Below are 18,086 nucleotides of genomic sequence, written 5' to 3' on the forward strand. Positions count from 1 at the left end.
GGACCTTGTAAACTGTGCCTCACCAGACAACCCAAACACCAAGAAGCCTCAAGACAGAAGTGATCAGGAAGGGTACACATTCCATCACTCATTCAGGCAGGGTGTAGATCAAGGTGGGGTACCTGCCTGGCATGCTCGAGGCCCTGGGTGTCATCCCCAGCAACACAGAAATAACAGAAAACATCCCTTCAACCAACTATATTTGATTCAATTCAATGTAAATAAACAAAGACTTATAGAATACCACAAGGGCAGAGGACCAAGAGGTGAAAAATACTCGGTCCCTAGGAATATTCATCTAGGAATCTCCAACAGCCACCAGGAACAGGGAAATCTTTCCTTTCCCTATAGGGAGGCCAGCAGCTGGGCACTCTAGAACCAGTACGCGGTCACTCGGGCAGCATCAGGGGAGGCAGGATCCTCCGCACTCCCACCTCTCCTTCCAAATGCTCTCCTAGAGCGCTGGGGTGGAGCTCGGTGGCACAGCACTTGCCTAGCATGTGCCAGGTCCTGGGTCAAGCCAGAAATACAGCAAAACACAGACATCAGATACCCTCCTGCAAGTGGCAGCAGTGTCAGTTCCCTGATGGCATGAACCAAAGCAAGAGAAAGCACAAACAAGGACTTGTCAAAGTGCCATGGGACTACTGAGTCACATCTCAACATCCACCTGTCACTTCCATTAGCATTGAGGCACCAGGCAGACTGTGCTTCCCTAAGATCAGGACTGCCAGCACCTCACCCTGCACCTGGGACTGTGCTCACAAGCCCTGCCCATCACATACACTCCTCCTAAACTCTGCAGGGCAGCTTCTTATGCTCATTTTACAGATGAGGAAACAGAGGCTCAGAGAAGTAAAACCTGCTTAAAATCACAAGGCTACTAGGTGGCAAAAGCAATATTCTAGTTCAATTTAAACTCAAAACTTGTGATTTTAACCACCACATACTTTTTATAACCAAATAAACAGTATGTCTTTTGTTTTGCTTTGAACTTTTTTCATTATACAGAAGTTGAAACACCAACTCAGTCAATTCTGTTCCTCACACTCTTCCCCACCCCCAAATGCTTAACTACTGAGATGCAAACCTCATATATCCTATCACCTCATCTATTAATATTTCTGTGTGTATCTGTGATAAGGGCTTTAAAAATAACAGTATCATAAACTATCTGTTGTTGTTAAGTCCCCCTCTGAGCCACATGCCCAGCCCTTTTTATATTTTATTTAGAGACAGGGTCATTGCCAAGATGCTCAGGGCCTTGATGATTTGTTGAAGCTGGCTTTGAACTCACGATCCTCCTCATAAACTATTCTTAATTATAGCAAGCTGCTTATCAAGTTATTAAAGCTGCTCATCCATGAGAAGTCAAGATTGCAAAAAGAACAAAAAATATAGTACTGGGATGTGGCTCAAAGGCAGGTTGCTTGCCTAGCATGTGTCAGCCGGGTTCCATCCCTAGTACCAAATAAAGAAATAATGAAGATTTAGGCCTTCATTATGCATGCAATTTTTCCTCTCCTCTTCTTTCTATATTTTTTTTAATTTTTCAAAAATTTTTTTAGTTGTAGATGGACACAATACCTTTATTTTTTTTTTTTTATTTTTATGTTGTGCCAGGGATTGAACCCTTATTTTGAGATAGGGTCTCACTAAGTTGCCCAGGCTGGCCTTGAATTTGTGAGGCTGAGGCTCCTGCCTCAGCCTCCTGAGTACCTGGGTAATGGGCATGGGTCACAACACACAGATGGAAGAACTGTTAAGAATCCCCAGCAATCAAATATTTGATTACACTAATATTCTCAGGAAACAAACTGGCATACATGTCACCCAATAGCAGTCACTGGAAAAGATATGTTCCATGTTTATATACCTGCCAAAGAATAGACGCTTAATAGAGATTTGTACTTAAGAGTCTGTAACATCTGTAGAAAAGATCATTTGAAGACATACTGTGGTCAGGAGTCTAACTCAAGTAAGACCAAATATTGGTATTAATCTTCAAAGTGCTATAGATTACCACACATTGGTGCATAAAGGTAGGTAGAAAAAATGAAAAGGACCCATAAATTTACATTATCCAAGTTCAAACAAAATGGAAATCTGTTGCCCAGCAATTAATTAAAAGGTAGAATGCTGAAGCCTGACCACAGAGCCTCATGCTGTTGGTCTTCTGTAAGGAAAGGAATAATCAGTTGTTAATGGGTAATTATACAGGGACCTTCACATCCTGCAAAATATGCCTTAGATAATCATATCCTCCAACTTAACCCTTCCCCAGGAATGTGACTAGTGGGTGGGGAGAGAAAAATATATATCATGCTCTTGTTCCCCTCCCAACTCTTAAGGCACATTAATGCCTCATCTTCCATTTCAGTCTGTTGGGTGGTGGCACCAACATCTACCAATGTAATCTCTCCCACAGTGTGCTACCTGAGTCACAACTCCACGTTCCCTTTTTAAAATTTTTTGAGATGGAGTCTTGACAAATTCCCCAGGCTGGTCTCAAACATACAAAATTTTCTTGCCTCACCCTCCCAAATAGCGGAGATTACAGGCTGAACCATTGCACCTGCAGCAAGATACTCCCTAGCTACTGTCTCATGTACAGTAGCTCTCAAAATCTACACCTACTAGTTATAAAATTATAAAATATTTTGTATTTTTATACTATTTTTACAGGTGCTGAGGGTTGAACGCAGGGCCTTCATAAGCTAAGCATATGCTCTACCACCGAGCTACATATTCCAGCACCTCCTTTTCCTTTTGTGAGTTGTGATCATAAGATGATCTCATAATCATTTAATGGATCACAACTCATTTGAAAAATACTAGTAAAGAGCTAAGGACAAGAATTTTTTCTTCTTGCAATGCTGGGCGTCAATCACAGGCCTATGCAGGTCAGACAAGCCCTCTACTACCAGCCCAAATTCATACTTTTTTCCCTTTGAGGCAGGATATCAGTATATTGCCCTAGCTAGCCATGAACCCTTGGATTCAAGTGGTCCTCCTGCCTCAGTCTCCCAAGTAGCTGGGACTACATATGCCTGCCATCATGCATGGTTATTTGTTAATTTTTGGTACTGAGAATTGAACCCAGAGGTGCTAAACCACTGAGCCATGTCGGGAGCCATTCTCACATGTGACTGGGTGACTCCCGGTTAGGGTCTGAGGCGCTCTGGCTATGTCGGAGCTTTCCCGGCCCTCTCCTGTTGAAAGAACCTGTCCGTGTTGGGGGTGTAAGTGACCACTGACCCCGGAGGCCCAATCACTGACCCTGACCTTGGAGTGTGGCCCCCCCCTTCAACCTTCATTGGATGGAATTATCCCCTGAATTTCTTGCTCCCCAATAAAAGGCTACTCCCTGGCGTGCTCACTCTCTCTCTCCTGCTAGCCCTGAGTAATCCTTGCTGCCCTGCTGGGCGGTTAGAGGAGGGAACCAGAGAGGGGAGCCGTCTCGGACCTGGTCATAGAAAAATGTAACTGAGTCTGTGTGTTTATTTCGATCTCACTAGCTAACTTTTATGCCAAGAACCTCATTAATGAAACCATTGTGCTGGCCGCATGGTAGAGAGCCACATCCCCAGCCCATTTTATATATTTTATTTAGAAATAGGGTTTTGCTGAGTTGCTTAGGGCTTCGCTAAGTTGCTAAGGCTGGTTTTGAACTCACAATCCTTTTGCCTTAGCCTCCTGAGCTACTGGGATTGGGCATATGCCACCACGCCTGTCTCTGTTATTTTGTATTTTTAAACACAATATAAAAACTTCATTCAAGCCAGGCACAATGGCATATACCTGTAATCCCTGCAACTCAGGAGACTGAGGCAGGAGGATCACAAGTTCAAGGGCAGCTGAGCAACTTTAAGACCTTGTCTCAAAATAAAAAATAAAAAGGGCTGGAAATATAGCTCATTGGTACAGTACCCCTGGACTCAATCCCCAGTACCAAAAAAAGGTTCACATGATGAACAAAGAGATATAAGCACTGGGCATCCAGAAGAGCCATGTCGCAAAAAGACAATCAGACCCTCTGTCTCCCAGTGGAAGAATACAACACAACCGAGGAAGCAGGTGTGCAAAAGCATCAAATTTGAACATCCTAGCCTCTGGATCCAGTTACCAACTTACAAAAATACAAAGGAGAGGTGGACGTGTTAAATTATACCACCAGGTACATACACATTCCTAGATACAGGGAGCCATGAGCTCAATCCCTAGCATCACTCACACACACACACACACACACACACACACACACACACACACCAGCAACCACTGTGCTAAACCATACTACAAGAAAACAATCAGCAAAATCTAGTATTGGGGGCCAGAAGAAGTGAAATCTTTTATTTAAAACTATTAAAAGACAAATTAACCTATCACAATAAATGCTATTTAGATCCTGGTTTAAAAAAAATTAAGCCATTTATGACCAATGGAAATTTGAACCTGATTTGACATTGATGATATTAAGGATTATTTCTTCTTGTTGTTGTATAATAGCTTTGTCGCTGTTTTTAAAAGAGCCCTTATTTTTATAGGTACACCTGAAATATTTACAGATGAAATAATATGATCCCTTCGCCTTGCTCTAAAATAATATGGGAAGACAATGACAAATGCTTCCAACAATGTAGAGAAAGGGGACCCTCATAAATTGCTGGTAGAAGCAAACTGATAGACTAGCTTAATATTTACCACTGATACCAAGCACCTGGTGTTTTAACTCTAGAAATGTAGAAACAGTGCTAAACTGGCTAGCAGTGTGTCCTCCTACTAGCTTTAGGAAACAGTTTGGCCATTTCTCAAAAAGCATAAATCTATCATATGACTCAACAATTCTACTCCACTCCAGGGTATCATCTAAGAGAAATGAAAATATACAGCCCCTGAAGATTTGCATGAGTGTTTGTAGCAGCATTATTCATAACCGCCAAAAAGTGGAAACAAACTAGATGCCATCATTGGCAAGTGGCTAAGCAACAGGTGATTTACCTGTACAAAGGAATCACATTCAATAAACAGAAACAAATTTTGGTACACGGTACACCATGGATGAACCTCAAACATCTAAGTAAGAAGTCCAGAAGAAAAGACCACTTACTGTGATTCCATTTTTATGAAATACCCAGAAAAGGCAAATTATATAGAGAGCTACAAAGAAGATTAGTGGTTGCCTGGAGCTGGCACTGTGAGAATGGGAATCAACTGCTAACTAGCACAAGGGATGGTCTTTTTTTTTTTTTTTTTTGGTACCGGGTATTGAACTCAGGGGCACTCGACCTATATTTTATTTGGAGACAAGATCTCACTGAGTTGCTTAGCGCCTCAAAGTTGCTTTGAACTTGAAATTCTTCTCAGCCTCCAAAGCCACTGGGATTACAGGTGTGCACCATCGCACCTGGCAGCACCAGGGATCTTCTGGAGAGGTCTGGGGCTGGACAGTGGTTGACAGCTGGACAAGTTGGTAAATTTAATAACAATCACTGAATTATACACTTAAAATAGGTGACTTTTATAGTATCTAAGTTATACCTCAATAAAGTTGATTATTTATTTAACAGGGAGAGCATGAATGCAGTCCCTGAATATGACAAATCATATAATCAAGTTTCCCACACTTGGGGAAATCGCAGAGGTCAGAACACCCAGAGTCCAGTGGATGAGCCTCCCCTGAGAGAACCACTTTCATAATCATGGTATCTCCTCTGACGCATAAGTATAATAAAGTTGTTTTCAAAAGTGAGAAATACAGAAAAGTCTTAAGAGAAGGAATATCAGAAGACTGAGAAAACCAGAAGAATGTTGGAAAATAAAGACTGAATTACAAAAGAAAAGATTCCTTTTTAATTAAAAACAAAATGGGAACAGGGAAATACACATGGGGGGGGCGCACAACAATGACAATGGAGGCACATGCCTACAATCCTAGCAACTAAGGAGGCTGGGAGAGGAGGATAGCAGTTTGAGGCTAGCCTGGGGAACTTAATGAGACCTGGTCTCACTACAAAAATTAAAAAGGCTTGGAGGTGTAGCTCAGTGGCAGAGCACCCCTGGGCTCTATGCAGTACTGCAAAGGGAAGGAATATCTGCATTAGCCACTGGTTGATGGTTATTGAGGCTGGGTGACAGGTACATGGAAGCTGATTACACAACTCTGCCCATGCTGGAGTACTTGAGAATTCTCCGTGATAAGGTTTTTTTGTTTGTTTGTTTGTATGTAAAGATCAATGCATATTCCTGATATTCAGTAACCTCTTCAGGCTATTCTTGTCAGTCCAGGTCCCAGTGGGATTCCTATTTCAATTTCAAGCAAAACAAGACAATCTAATACTGTTCCAAAAAGTTCTCTTCAGGTGATTTTCATTTCCTTGGACAAGAAATTAGAATGTTTACGAGAAAATTCAAAATTCCAGTACTGATTACAGAATGAGCACAATACTATTTTTGAAACATGTTACAAAGATAAAACCATTAAATAATTTAGCATCACATGGAGAAATCAATCACCAGAATTAAGCCAATTCAGTTTGCTTCTACCGCTTTACAGGATTACTCTCCTATATCAGTGAGGCCAGGCACCTGGTGTTTTAAATCCAGAGATGTAGAAAGAAGAGCACTGGACTGGGAGCTAGAAGGTGAGGTCCCAGTGTGTCCTACTGCTAGTTTTGCCTCCAACTTATAAACTGTATGAACTCAACGACACTACTTCATCTAAGACCAGATATCGTCCACTAAGAGAGAATTTTAAAGACAGGGTGTTCTGACCTGGAGTGGGAAACCTGGGACAGGATTATGAAGTCTCAGACAGCCCACCAAAGTTTTGCCCAGATTTCAACGTGCACTTCTCCGCTCTCAGCAGATTCTCAAAGGGATCTAAGATCCACCATCCTTCTGGGGTTAAAAACTATTTTATTCACGGCAATTTTTATGGATCTGGCCAAGCTTTCAAATCTGAAATCTGGATTCTTTAAACTGCCTGCATTCCCAAAATACAGCGTCACGGTTAAAAGACGAACTTCGTGCAACCCACAAACTTCTTAGAAAACTGTACACTGCCTTCGGGTCACAACGATGCTCTTTCCTATTCCCCAGGTGTATTAATTAACCTGTGGGACCACCGGGTCGTTACGTGTCCGCCTTGGAGGACTTTCACCGGTGACTTCCAAGGCCAGAGCCCAGGCCCATCCTGAAGCTGGCTGACGGGAGCCGGGAAGAGGCTCCCGGCCCCTACTTGGAGGATTCCTGGGTAAGTAGTTGGAACGAGGAGTGACATTCCTCCGGAGAAGCTCGCTGCGGTCGCTAGGAGCCGTGCGCGCCCCTAACCTAACCGGTACACCGGGGCTGGTTCCGCGCGGCTCCAGCCCGCAGGCACCGGGGCGCGGAGGCGGAGCCGGCGGAGCCGGCGGAGCAGGGACAAGGTAAAGCGGGTGAGGAGAGCGGCCGGCCGGCTGCGAGGACAGAGCCGGGATCCGGCGGGCGCGGCGGAGCGGCCCGGCCCCACCGACGCTGCGAAGCCCGCCGGCCCGACGGCCCGCAGCCCCCCGCCCTCCCGGGGCCGGGCCGGAGCCTGTGCCCAGCGCTCAGAGGCCGCGGGCCCGAGCTGCCCGGCCCGGGAGTGGCCCCGGCCCTCCCGGCCCGCCCTTACTTTGAGTGCCAGGTGGTGGACGCGGCCCAGGCCGGGCCCGGCCAGCAGCTGCAGCAGCCCCAGGACCGGGAGCAGCCGGAGGCCCGCGGCCAGCCGAAGACGGCGGGAGCCCGAGGGGCCAAGGGGCCGAGGGGCGGCCATGTTGGTTCCAGCATCACCAGCTGTTTCCTCTCCCGCCCACTTCCGGGGTCAAAGGGCGACGGCCACCGGAAGGGCCTGGGGAGGGGGCGCGGCGGCGGAAGTCCCACGCGCCCGGGAGTCCTCTCGCTCGAGGGCCGCCCGCCGGGTCACCCAACAGCCTCCCCGGCGCGGACCTTGTGGTCAGCCGGCGGAGGCCAGGCCGCCGGTGACGCCGCGGTTGTTGCCATGGCGACGGCGGCCTCCGGGACTGACCGCCGCCTCGCGGGGCTCCGAAGCGGCCCGGGCGGGGAGGCGGCGGCTCTGACTGCTCCGGCGTCCGGGGTGGGAAGCGTGGAGAAGCCCTGAGTGGCTGGGTCCCTTGGGTGCCTTCCGGGCCCTTCCCACGGAATCTCTGCAGAAGTGGGTGCAGCAGGGGGGCGTGCTGGGACCCCTGCAGCAGCTCACTCCCTGGGACGAGCTGGTGAGACGGGAGGTAGGTGTTTTCCTCGCCCCGCTCCACAGGCGAGACAACCTGGGCTCTAGCAATGCAGCCTGTGTTCCCGCTGGAGCCGGGGATCACTGGAAGCTCTGAGGACCGGGGGCTGGGACCGCGCACTGCAGCCGAACCTGCCGCGGCGTCCGTCGGAGACGAAGGGGTCGAGAAAACGTGGTGTCCACACACAGCGGAGTTGTATTCAACCTTAAAGAAGAACGAAATTATATCGTTTACAGAAAAATGGATGGAAGTAGACACCATTGTGTTTAGCAAAATAAGCCAAACTCAGAAGGTCGAGTCGTTTATTTTCTCTTATGTAGAAGCTGCAGAGGGAAGGGGGAAAGAAAGGTCGGGGGCGGGGCAGCGATCTCCAGAAAATCGGAGGGCCTGATGGGTCAATGGTGGAAAGGGCCCAAGGTGTGGGAGGAGGGCAGGGAGCGGGGAAGTGCTGGGGAGGGATGTTGGCCTAATTATCTTGCTACATTGTGTGCATGTCGAGTGTGTAACAACAAATCCCATCATTATGTACAATTCTAATGCACCAATAAAAAATGTGGGGGAAAAAAAAGAATTGGGGCTGGGAGCATATTTCAGTGGTAGAGCCCTTGCCAAGTGTGCCCCAGGCCCTGAGTTCCATTCCCAGCCCCTACACAAAGAAACGAAAACAAAAAAGAAACCAGCCCTGTGTTGAATTTCTTTTGGCCATTTCAACCCACCAGAGGAGTCTCCGTCTTAATATTTTTCTCTTATTCTGTTTGGACACCTTCCTGGTCATTGGAACTTATCAAGACCTCTTTAATGGAAGGACTGGGCAGTAGACCCCTTCACTCACCTTTCTTTCTTTATCAAGGAGTTATAGAAGAACATGCTTGTTAGCTTTGCCTCCTGAGTAGCGAGGTTTGTTTAGTTTTTAGAGTCTTGTTTTTAGCTTGCCACACAAGTAATATATGCTTTGTGTGTGTGTGTGTGTGTGTGTGTGTGTGTGTGTAACCATTTAAGCAGAAGAGGAAAAATAAACCACCAATCCCAATACCAAGTGACTACCAGTGTACTAGCGTTTTGTTTTTGTTTTTTGAGGTACTGGGGCTAGAACCATGTCTCATCCATGCTAGATAAGCACTCTACCACTAAGCTGTACCTTAGCCCTTTAAAGAAAAAGATTTTTAGAAAAATCTTTATTATTTATTTTTTAATGTGGTGCCGAGGATCGAACCCGGTGCCTCATGCATGCGAGACAAGCGCTCTACCACTGAGCTACAACCCCAGCAAAAAAGTTTGTTGTGGGACAGGATCTTCCCAAGTTCCCAGCTGGCCTTGCGCATGCCATCCTCCTGCCTCAGGCTCCAGAGTTTCTGGGATCACAGGCGTGGGCCATCTCACTCGGCTAGTTTTGTGCCATCTTGGTCCTGAATCTGAATTTTTCCCTTAACTCAAACACCAGTAGGAAGACTTCTGTCACACCTTTTGCAAAGACAAAAGTGGGAAGCTGACTGGAGCCAAGAAGATTGCAGTTTATCCTAAAATGTCTTGGTTGGTCACCACAGGAAAGGCAATGATTGCTAGTGGCAGAGAATTCCCTTTCTTGCTGGGCACAGTGGCTGAATGAGTTGGGAGGCTGAAGCAGGAGGATGGAGTATTCAAACCCAGCCTTATCAACTTAGGCCCTAAGCAACTCAGCAAGACCCTTTCTCTAATAAAACATGTGTATATATATATATATATATATATATATATATATATATACATATATATATATGTATATATATATATATACACACACACATACATACATACATTTTTTTTTTTTTTTTTTAAAGAGCTGTGGCTTGGTGGTTAAATGCCCCTGGGTTAAATCCCTGGTACCAAAAAAAAAAAAAAAAAAGTAATAATAATATAATGTACATATTCCCTTTCTCCCCCAACCTCTGATCTTTGGCCATCTATTTTGAATGTCAGTCATGTGTGAACAGAATGAGAATAAGAAACTCTACAATTATTTTTATGACTCCACACATTAACTTACTTAGCATCACAAAAACCTTACAAAGGTTTGGTTTGGGTTTATTTTGATACTGGGGATTAAACCCAGGGGCACTTAATCACTGAGGTAGTGTCCCCGGCCCTTTTTAATTTTGAGACAGGGTTTTGCTAAGATGCTTAATTAAGGCCTCACCTAGCTGCTGAGACAAGTTTTGAACTTATGATCCTGTTGCCTCAGCCTCCAAGTTACTGGGATTACAGGCATGTGCCACCACACTTGGATTAGGTATATATTTTAATTCCCTTGTGTTTTCTGATGGGGCTTGGATGGGTTGATTAATCTATTCAGGGTCTCTACTCATTTATGAATGACCCAACTGGAACTCTTCCTCCAGGCCCTGTTTACAAAGCCTAGCACATAATCTCTGTCCTGCATTGTTGTAAAGAAAAGGTGTTTGTATACTATAGTAGGCTGGAAGGGTCCTTAGCTAAGGTAGATAAAGATCCATCTACCTTATTTAACAGATGTGAAAACAATTCCAGGGAACTTAAATGACTTGCTCATGATCAGACAACTAGGGGCTAGGGATTTAGTTCTGTGGCAGAGGGCTTGCCTAGCATGCGCATTCCCCTGAGTTCAGTCCTCAGCCCTGGGGAAAAAAGCAAGGAAGATCAGACAATGAGTTGAGTGATTTTTAAGAAGCTGGAGATGGGCTCAGTGGTACACTCTTGTAATTCCATAACTAGGGAGGCTGAGGAAGGAGGATCTTAAGTTTGAGGCCTCAGCAATTTAGTAAGACCCTGCCTCAAAGTAAAAAAGGCTGGGGATGTGGCTCAGTGGTTAAGTGCCTTGGGGTTCAATTTTCAGTAACCCACCCCCACCCCAAAACAAACAAAAACCCCCAACTACCACCTCTACCAACAAGACAAAAAAACAAAACAGGACTGGAATCTCAGCTGCTTTAGAATTGCCTCTGGGTTTCTTGCACTTTATCACACGTTGCTTTCTCATTCTTAGAATTTTACTTTTTAAAAAAGGGAAAGCCCGGAGTCTGGCTCCGGTATGTTAGGAAATGTAATGCTAAAGAAGCATTCAAAAAGCATTTTTAAAAGCAGCTTCTGGGAGTGTAGCCCAGTGGTACAGCACATGCTTAGCATGTGACAGGTCTTGGGTTCAAGTCCCAGCACCAAAATATTTAAAAATCAGCAATATGAAAGAACACAATAAGAGTGTAAAATAAGTGACATTTCTTTTAGGTAGCAAGAAGACATTAAAGTCAGGTGATTCTCACTTCTGTTTCAAACTACCCTTAAAGGCAAAGGTGATTTTTAAGTATAGTTATTTTTCCGTATTCTGGGATTTGAGCCTCCTAGGCAGGAGCTCTACCATTGGCCAGAGGCAGTGGCACATGGCTGTAATCCCAGCAGCTTGGGAGGCTGGAACAGGAGGATCAAGAGCTCAAAAGCCAACTTCAGCAACTCAGCAGGACCCTGTCTCCAAATAAAATATAAAAAATGTCTGGGGATGTGGCTCAGTGGTTAAGTGCCAGTGCCACTGGGTTTAATCTCTGGTACCAAATAAATAAATAAACAAAAACCCTATCACTGAGCCTCAGGCCGCCCTACTTTTAAAGTTAGGCACCTCCTGACACAGTGGCACACTGTGTAATACCAGTGACTTTGAGAGACTGGTGTAAGAGGATGGCAAGTTAAAGGCCTGTGTTGGCAACTAAGCGACACCCTCTCAAAACAGAGCTGGACATCTAGTTTAAAAGTGGCGCATCCTGGGTTAAATCCCAAGTGGCCACAAAATAAATAAATAATCTAATTAGGAGGCATTTTTTAGAATTTCTAGTTTTAAATTTGAATGTAATACTAAAAACAGGAAATGAACAGGTAGAGTTCTAATTCCTCTTAATAATACAATAGTGATGAAACATTAAAATAGTTTCAAAGTAGAAAATATTATCTTTTAGTCTTTCAGTTTCCAGAAAATGGTTTTACAAGGGCTTAGAATTGGATTATGAATCCATGCTTTTTATTTTATCTTTTTATATTATTATTATTATTGAGACTGGATCTTGCTAAGTTGCGGATGGCCTTGAATTTCATATCCCCTGAACCACTGTGCCAGGCAATTCCTTACTTCTTTATGCTTGGATATATATATATTTTTTAAATACCAGAGATTAAACCCAGGGGTACTCAAACACTGAGCCACGTCCCCAGTCCTTTTTATTTTTTATTTTGAGACGGGGGTCTCAAAAAGTTGCTCAGGTCCTTTCTGAGTTGCTGAGGCTGACCTTGAATTTGCAGTCCTCCTGCCTCAGCTTCCTGAGCTGTTGGGATTATAAACATGCGCCTCCTGGGGACCTCTATAGGGTCACTCTGGTGGTATCTCCCAGGAGTTTGTGATGAATATCTTCCTTCACATATTTGAGAGCTGTATTGTCCCAATTATTAATTTGGAATCAAGAGGAATAAGAAATAGAAACTTAGTTAATAGTCTTTGGTTACAAAGTCTTTGAAAACTGGTTATAAAGACAATGTGGAATATTTGGGGGGCAGTTACTTTTTAAATTCTGAGAAAACTGCTACTTTGGCAATTATATTTAAGTATGTAACTTAAGAGCTTTAAGAAAATGATTTGCATAATCATATACTGTAATTGGAAACAGACAGGTGGAGTAGCAGAACGGGTTATGTCTGATTTTCCCTGGCAACATTTTCAAAGGGATATTAAACTTGAAGGTTCTGAAGCCTACAGGGGCAGGATAGGCTGATCTCCCGAACTTGACTTTGAGCCTTACTCTCTTAGTTCAGTTCTTTTCTTTTTCTGTTTTCTCTAAGTCTGCAGGATCAACTAAAGGTTATTGTTAGTGACAGAATGTGTAGTTTGAATAGTGTGCTATTGATAGTATTGGGCATCAGTTTGGAGATTTCCAGAAATATTTTAAGTAACTCATAGGTTAATATTCTCTGAGTATAATAAGGTAAAATTGCCATTTGTTTTTCTTATCAAAAGAGATGGTATTGCAACTGGGTGGTGGCACATATACCTGTAATCCCAGCGACTGGGGAGGTTGAGACAGGAAGATTGCAAGTTTGGGGCCAGCTTTAGCAACTTAGTGAGGATCTGAGCAACATAGTGAGACTCTGTCTCAAAATTCAAAATTAAAAAGGACTGGGAATGCTAGCTCAATGATTAAATGCCCCTGGGTTCAATCCCTGATTTAAATAATAATAATAATAATAAGCAAACAAAAATGAGTATTTCAGACCCCAGACCTCTATAAACACAGTATGAGGATCTACAGGTAAATTGGGGCCTGGCAATATATTTTGAAACAAATATCATTTTTTTTTTCTTTGACTTGAAACACTGTGTCTTCCAGGATTGCAACTAAGGTTTTCAGGCATTTCTTGGGCATGGTGGGAGAAGCCCTTGAGGGCATCTTTTTGCAGAAAGCATCATGGAAAAGCCAGTTCCTGAAGGGCAGGATGTCAGTTCAAGGCCCCCAACATACCTTGAACCCTGTGGGTTGGAGATGAACTTGGAAACCGCTTCTCCTCCACCTGGTGGCACAGCATGCACCTTGCTCAGCCATAGGACAGCTAGTTTTTTTCTGATTTTATGTATATCTTTACAGACCTTCAGGGGGAAGTAAATGATCAGGTATAAAAATTAGTTACAGTTTTTAAATTGTGTACACCACTAAGTTCCTAGTTTTACCCTACTCCAGCTTCTCTGACTCCACTGCTTTCTTGGTACAGATGGTCCCAGCAGGCTATGGTGGAAATTTTCAGTGTTATGATGGGTTTATTGAAGTGTTAAGTACATTTCTGACTTACAAGAGTTTTGACTTAAAATGGGCTTATTGGGATGTAACCCTATCATAAATCGAGGCACATCTGTAGCTTTGAGTCTTAAAGAAATGGGAGATTTTAAGCTAATAATGGATGGGAGCTCTCTCTATATATATTTGTAGATGGACATAATATCTTTATTTATTTTTATGTGGTGTTGAGGAGTCGAACCCAGGGCCTCACACATGTGAGGCAGGTGCTCTACCACTGAGCTAGAGCCCCAGCCCCAGAGCTTTTTTTTTTCTTAGAATTTCATTCAGAGCAGTCCTTTACCATGGGCCATTAGTTAGTTGCAGGTCATGGGGGTCTTGCTGCAGCAGAAATGTTCAAGAACTGCTTTTCTTGGTATAATAGTAAAAATGAAAGCAAAGGAAAGGGAGTCCTACTCATGTGCTTACCTACTAAGCATTTCACACATTTTTTTTTTTTTTTTGTATCTTTACAACAACCTTTGAAGTAAGTAGCATTGTTGCCATTTGAAGAGGCAGAGGTTGAGGGTGGAAGCAGCACAGCTCTCTACAGTTTGCACAGTACCAGGGCACACGCTCGCCCCTAGCTCCTGCATTTCACTCTAACCTAAGAGGTCCCCATTTTATGAATGAGAAAAATCAAAGCTCAGAGAATCTAAGTAATTTGCGAAAGGCCTCATATCTAATAAGTAGTAGGACATCAGGGTCCCCTTTTAACAATTATGAAAATCCTATTACTTTTTTTTTTAAATTAATTTTTATTGTAGGTTGTTCAAAACCTATTACTTTAAAATCTTATGTCTGTCTGTAGCTATCTATATGTTCATCAAAGCCTGAGAATTAGATGGTTATTAATTGCAAGCAGGGGTAGAATTGCAAAAATAAATAAATAAATAAATAACCCTAATATAATTGCTTGCTTTTTTTTCTTGTACTGAGGATTGAACCCAAGGCTGCTTTCCCACTGAGCTACATCTCCAGCCCTTTTTGTTATTTATTTTGACACAGGGTCTCACTAAGTTGCTCAGGGCCTTACTAAATTGCTAAGACTGGCCCTTAACTTTTAATACTCCTGCCTCAGCCTCCTGGGTCACTGGGATTACAGGCATGTGCCACCACATCTAATCAATCATTTGCTTCTAACTACACAGAAATCTATACAGGGTCTCACTTCTGTCAGCGTTCCTATTTCCCACACGATCCGATTATTCATTGGCAATATATGAAGTCACCCACTTAGATCCTAACTTTGTAATGACATGTTAGTCAATGTTCCCTAAATATAACTGAGAGGTGAAACAGGTGTTTATAACCCAGACTAACCCCTTTGGTCATTCCAGCATTTATATAGACAGGGTTTTGAATACCCCTGGAGAAAGTTGATTCCCAGGTAGGTAAGGTCACAGTGGTTTCAATAGTGAAAAACCCAGTCTTATGACCACTCCCTCTTACTCTAAGGAAGACAGAATGTGTTTAGTCCTTCCTAAAAAAATACTGTGCAGTACTTATTCTTTTTTCCTGCTGACTTATTTCCTTTTATCCTGGACCCTGTTGTTTTCTTCACTTCAAGATTAATGGTGACTTTCTCCTTTATTTTTTGAAAATTCTCTTTCAAACATTTTCTATTTACCACCAAAACTTAATCAACTTAAAGATATTTGCAGAGTGGTATAATTAACTCAGTTTTGCTGTGGCTTTAAATGTGTCTTTACAACTAATAGTTTCCTGCTTACTCATCTTAAAAAGTTTCATCTTCATGTGGTGCATCTTCCTCTCTCCCCCTCCCCCCATAAGCCATCCTTTCCTCCTCCTCTTTCTCTTTAAAGCAGCAGATTGCTTTACCTTCTGATTAACCTATTTTTGCAAGTGGTCACTATTTTTGAGAACTATCCAAGAACTCTAGATTAGATCATTGTGTTTGAGCAAGGCTTGGAAGGAAGGGAAATCGTGGTGATTCTGTGGCAGGGTCTTGGTAGATAACCTGCATTTCATTGACCATTTCCAGCTGTTAGCAGACTAAACTGTGCAGGGCTGTTTACATTTCCAGCCCCTCCAGCGCACCCAGGCTATTAATCTGTCTTGGCAGGGAAGTGGCTGGCCATTCTGATTGTTAAACTTCTAGCAGTCTCCGGAATAAGGAGTACTGAGACCTGGTAACTGTGAGAGCAAAATATTTAAACAGAATTGGGAGGTGGGAAGGAAGGGAGGTGGGTGCTTGTAACTGGAAAAAAGCAGACCAGAACCTTGACAGTTTAAATGTAACTGTTCAACAAAGGAAGTAGATTTGGAGGTTTATCTGCAAGGGGTTTGCAACTCCACCCAGTCATGCAGGAGAATGATAAGCAGGTTGAGTGGAGGGTGGGATTGGAAAAATGAATCCTTGTGAAATAGTTTTTAAATAGGGGCCGATTTGGGGCATCCATGTTTACTCAGGAAAGGATCCAGTAGTAGCATTAACTGAAAAAGAAAAGTTATGAGGAAGGGGCCTAATGGTTCTGAGGAAATAATTCTGAACTCCAAAAATCCCCCATAGCTTGAAAAGATATTTGTGCGGACCTTGAGAACATATAGAAAGAAAGGGAGCAAGTAACCCAGATAAGGTGCGTTCTCGGTTTACCAACCCTAGGCCAAGTTCCCATCGCCTGGGTCCACACCACCACAGGGTGACACTGATACATAAACGCTTGCAGTTGTCAGAAGGGCTCTAGGCGTCTACAGATGGAGGCATCGTCCGAGACCACCCAGCTCTTATGTGTGGCCCCTGGATTTGAACAAGGTAAATTCTCTGTGGTCCCAGCAGCGCTTTTGCTCTGCCCATTTGGGAAGGTGATTTCAAGTCTGAGAGTCTTGGCGAAACATAAAAAAATCACTATTCTCAGAGATCTGAAATCAGGCTGAAGCCCCTGAGTCCTTCGGAGCTGCTTAGTCGCTGTCTGCCTGGACGCCCCTAGCTACAGTGCCGGACATCACGGTCCCAGGCCCCCATCCCACCGCGCAGCTCTGCCAGGCTCCTCGGGCCTCCGCGGGGGCTGCGCCGTGGGAAGAGCGTGCAGAGAAGCAGATCGGCGCGAACGGCTGCGGGAAAGTATTGTCCTGCGGCCCCGAGCGGCCCCGGCGGTGGAGGAACACCAGCCTCGTCAGAGCCTGGGTAATAACAGGGACCGGCGAGGTTCAAAGGCGAGCGACGGTCCTGAGAGCGCAGAGCGCGGCTGCCCATAAGTAAAGGGGAGAGTGACACAGTCCTCCGGGTTTCAGGTCCGGCGGGCACTGGCGCCTCCCAGCGCGTCCTTCCGGACCCCTGGGCGACGCGCCCCTGCGCTGGGAGCCGGCGAGAGGGTGGGCCGGGCCGGGGGCTAGGCGGCCGCGCGTGCGCGAGCTGTCAGGCCGGCCCCGCCCCCGGCGCGGCCCCGCCCGCCCCTCCCTCCGCGCGTCCCCTCCCTCCGCGCGTCCCCTCCCTCGGCGCGTCCCCTCCCCTCGCTCTCCCGGTGTGGGGCTGGCGGGCGCTGCGGCGGTCGCGGCTGCCGCTTCCTCGGGCCATTTTGCTGTGGCGCGACAGAGAGGAGAAGCTGCCGAGGGGACCCAGGGCTCGGAGCCGCGATCCCGAGCGGGCGGCGGCCGCACGGACTCCGTCTTTCCGCGGTCGCGGGGATCTCGAGGGGCGAGGCGATCGCCGGGAGGGGGACCGGAGAGCCGCGCCCGCCGCGCGGGGCGCCCCTTCCCGCCCCCTGCACCATGAGCTGGGGCACTGAGCTCTGGGTGAGTGAGGGGCTGGGCCGCCGGCGGCCGGGTCGGTGCGCGCGCGGGCTGCGTTTCCCCGCGGCCTGGGGGGAGGCGCGGGTCCCGGTGGCCCCGCTGGCCTGGGCCGAGCAGGAGGGGCCGCCAGTCCGCCTTCTGGAGGCGAGGGGAGCTGTGGTCCCCGCGGGTCAGAGCCGCGGACGCGGGTTGGGTCCGATCGGCCGGAGAAGGAGAAGGGGGCCGGGTCGCGCTGCCGCCCGGGAGG

General features: G+C 45.7%; 2 protein-coding genes and 1 non-coding gene across 19 annotated transcripts in view; 1 reads left to right on the plus strand and 2 right to left on the minus strand.

Moving 5' to 3' along the window:
* Nucleotides 1-7,831, minus strand: part of Gpr107 (G protein-coupled receptor 107) — a 65,574-nt gene extending 57,743 nt beyond the window's left edge. The window contains exon 1 of the mRNA XM_076845246.1: nucleotides 7,655-7,831. Coding sequence (XP_076701361.1) covers nucleotides 7,655-7,795 — 141 coding nt within the window. The 5' untranslated portion in view covers nucleotides 7,796-7,831. The remainder of the gene's footprint in view (nucleotides 1-7,654) is intronic.
* On the minus strand, nucleotides 5,567-5,729 carry LOC143393180 (U1 spliceosomal RNA). Its single transcript, XR_013090496.1, has one exon. It is a non-coding gene; the product is annotated as a U1 spliceosomal RNA (small nuclear RNA).
* Nucleotides 7,832-17,620: 9,789 nt separating the features above from the next.
* The window catches only part of Fnbp1 (formin binding protein 1), a 104,542-nt gene continuing 104,076 nt past the window's right edge, over nucleotides 17,621-18,086 (plus strand). For all 17 annotated transcript variants that reach the window (XM_076845263.1, XM_076845260.1, XM_076845261.1 and 14 more), the window contains exon 1: nucleotides 17,621-17,842. In XM_076845263.1, the coding sequence (XP_076701378.1) occupies nucleotides 17,819-17,842 (24 nt within the window). In that variant the 5' untranslated portion in view covers nucleotides 17,621-17,818. The remainder of the gene's footprint in view (nucleotides 17,843-18,086) is intronic.

Source organism: Callospermophilus lateralis, chromosome 2 (assembly GCF_048772815.1).
Source record: "Callospermophilus lateralis isolate mCalLat2 chromosome 2, mCalLat2.hap1, whole genome shotgun sequence".
Taxonomy (NCBI): Eukaryota; Metazoa; Chordata; class Mammalia; order Rodentia; family Sciuridae; genus Callospermophilus; species Callospermophilus lateralis.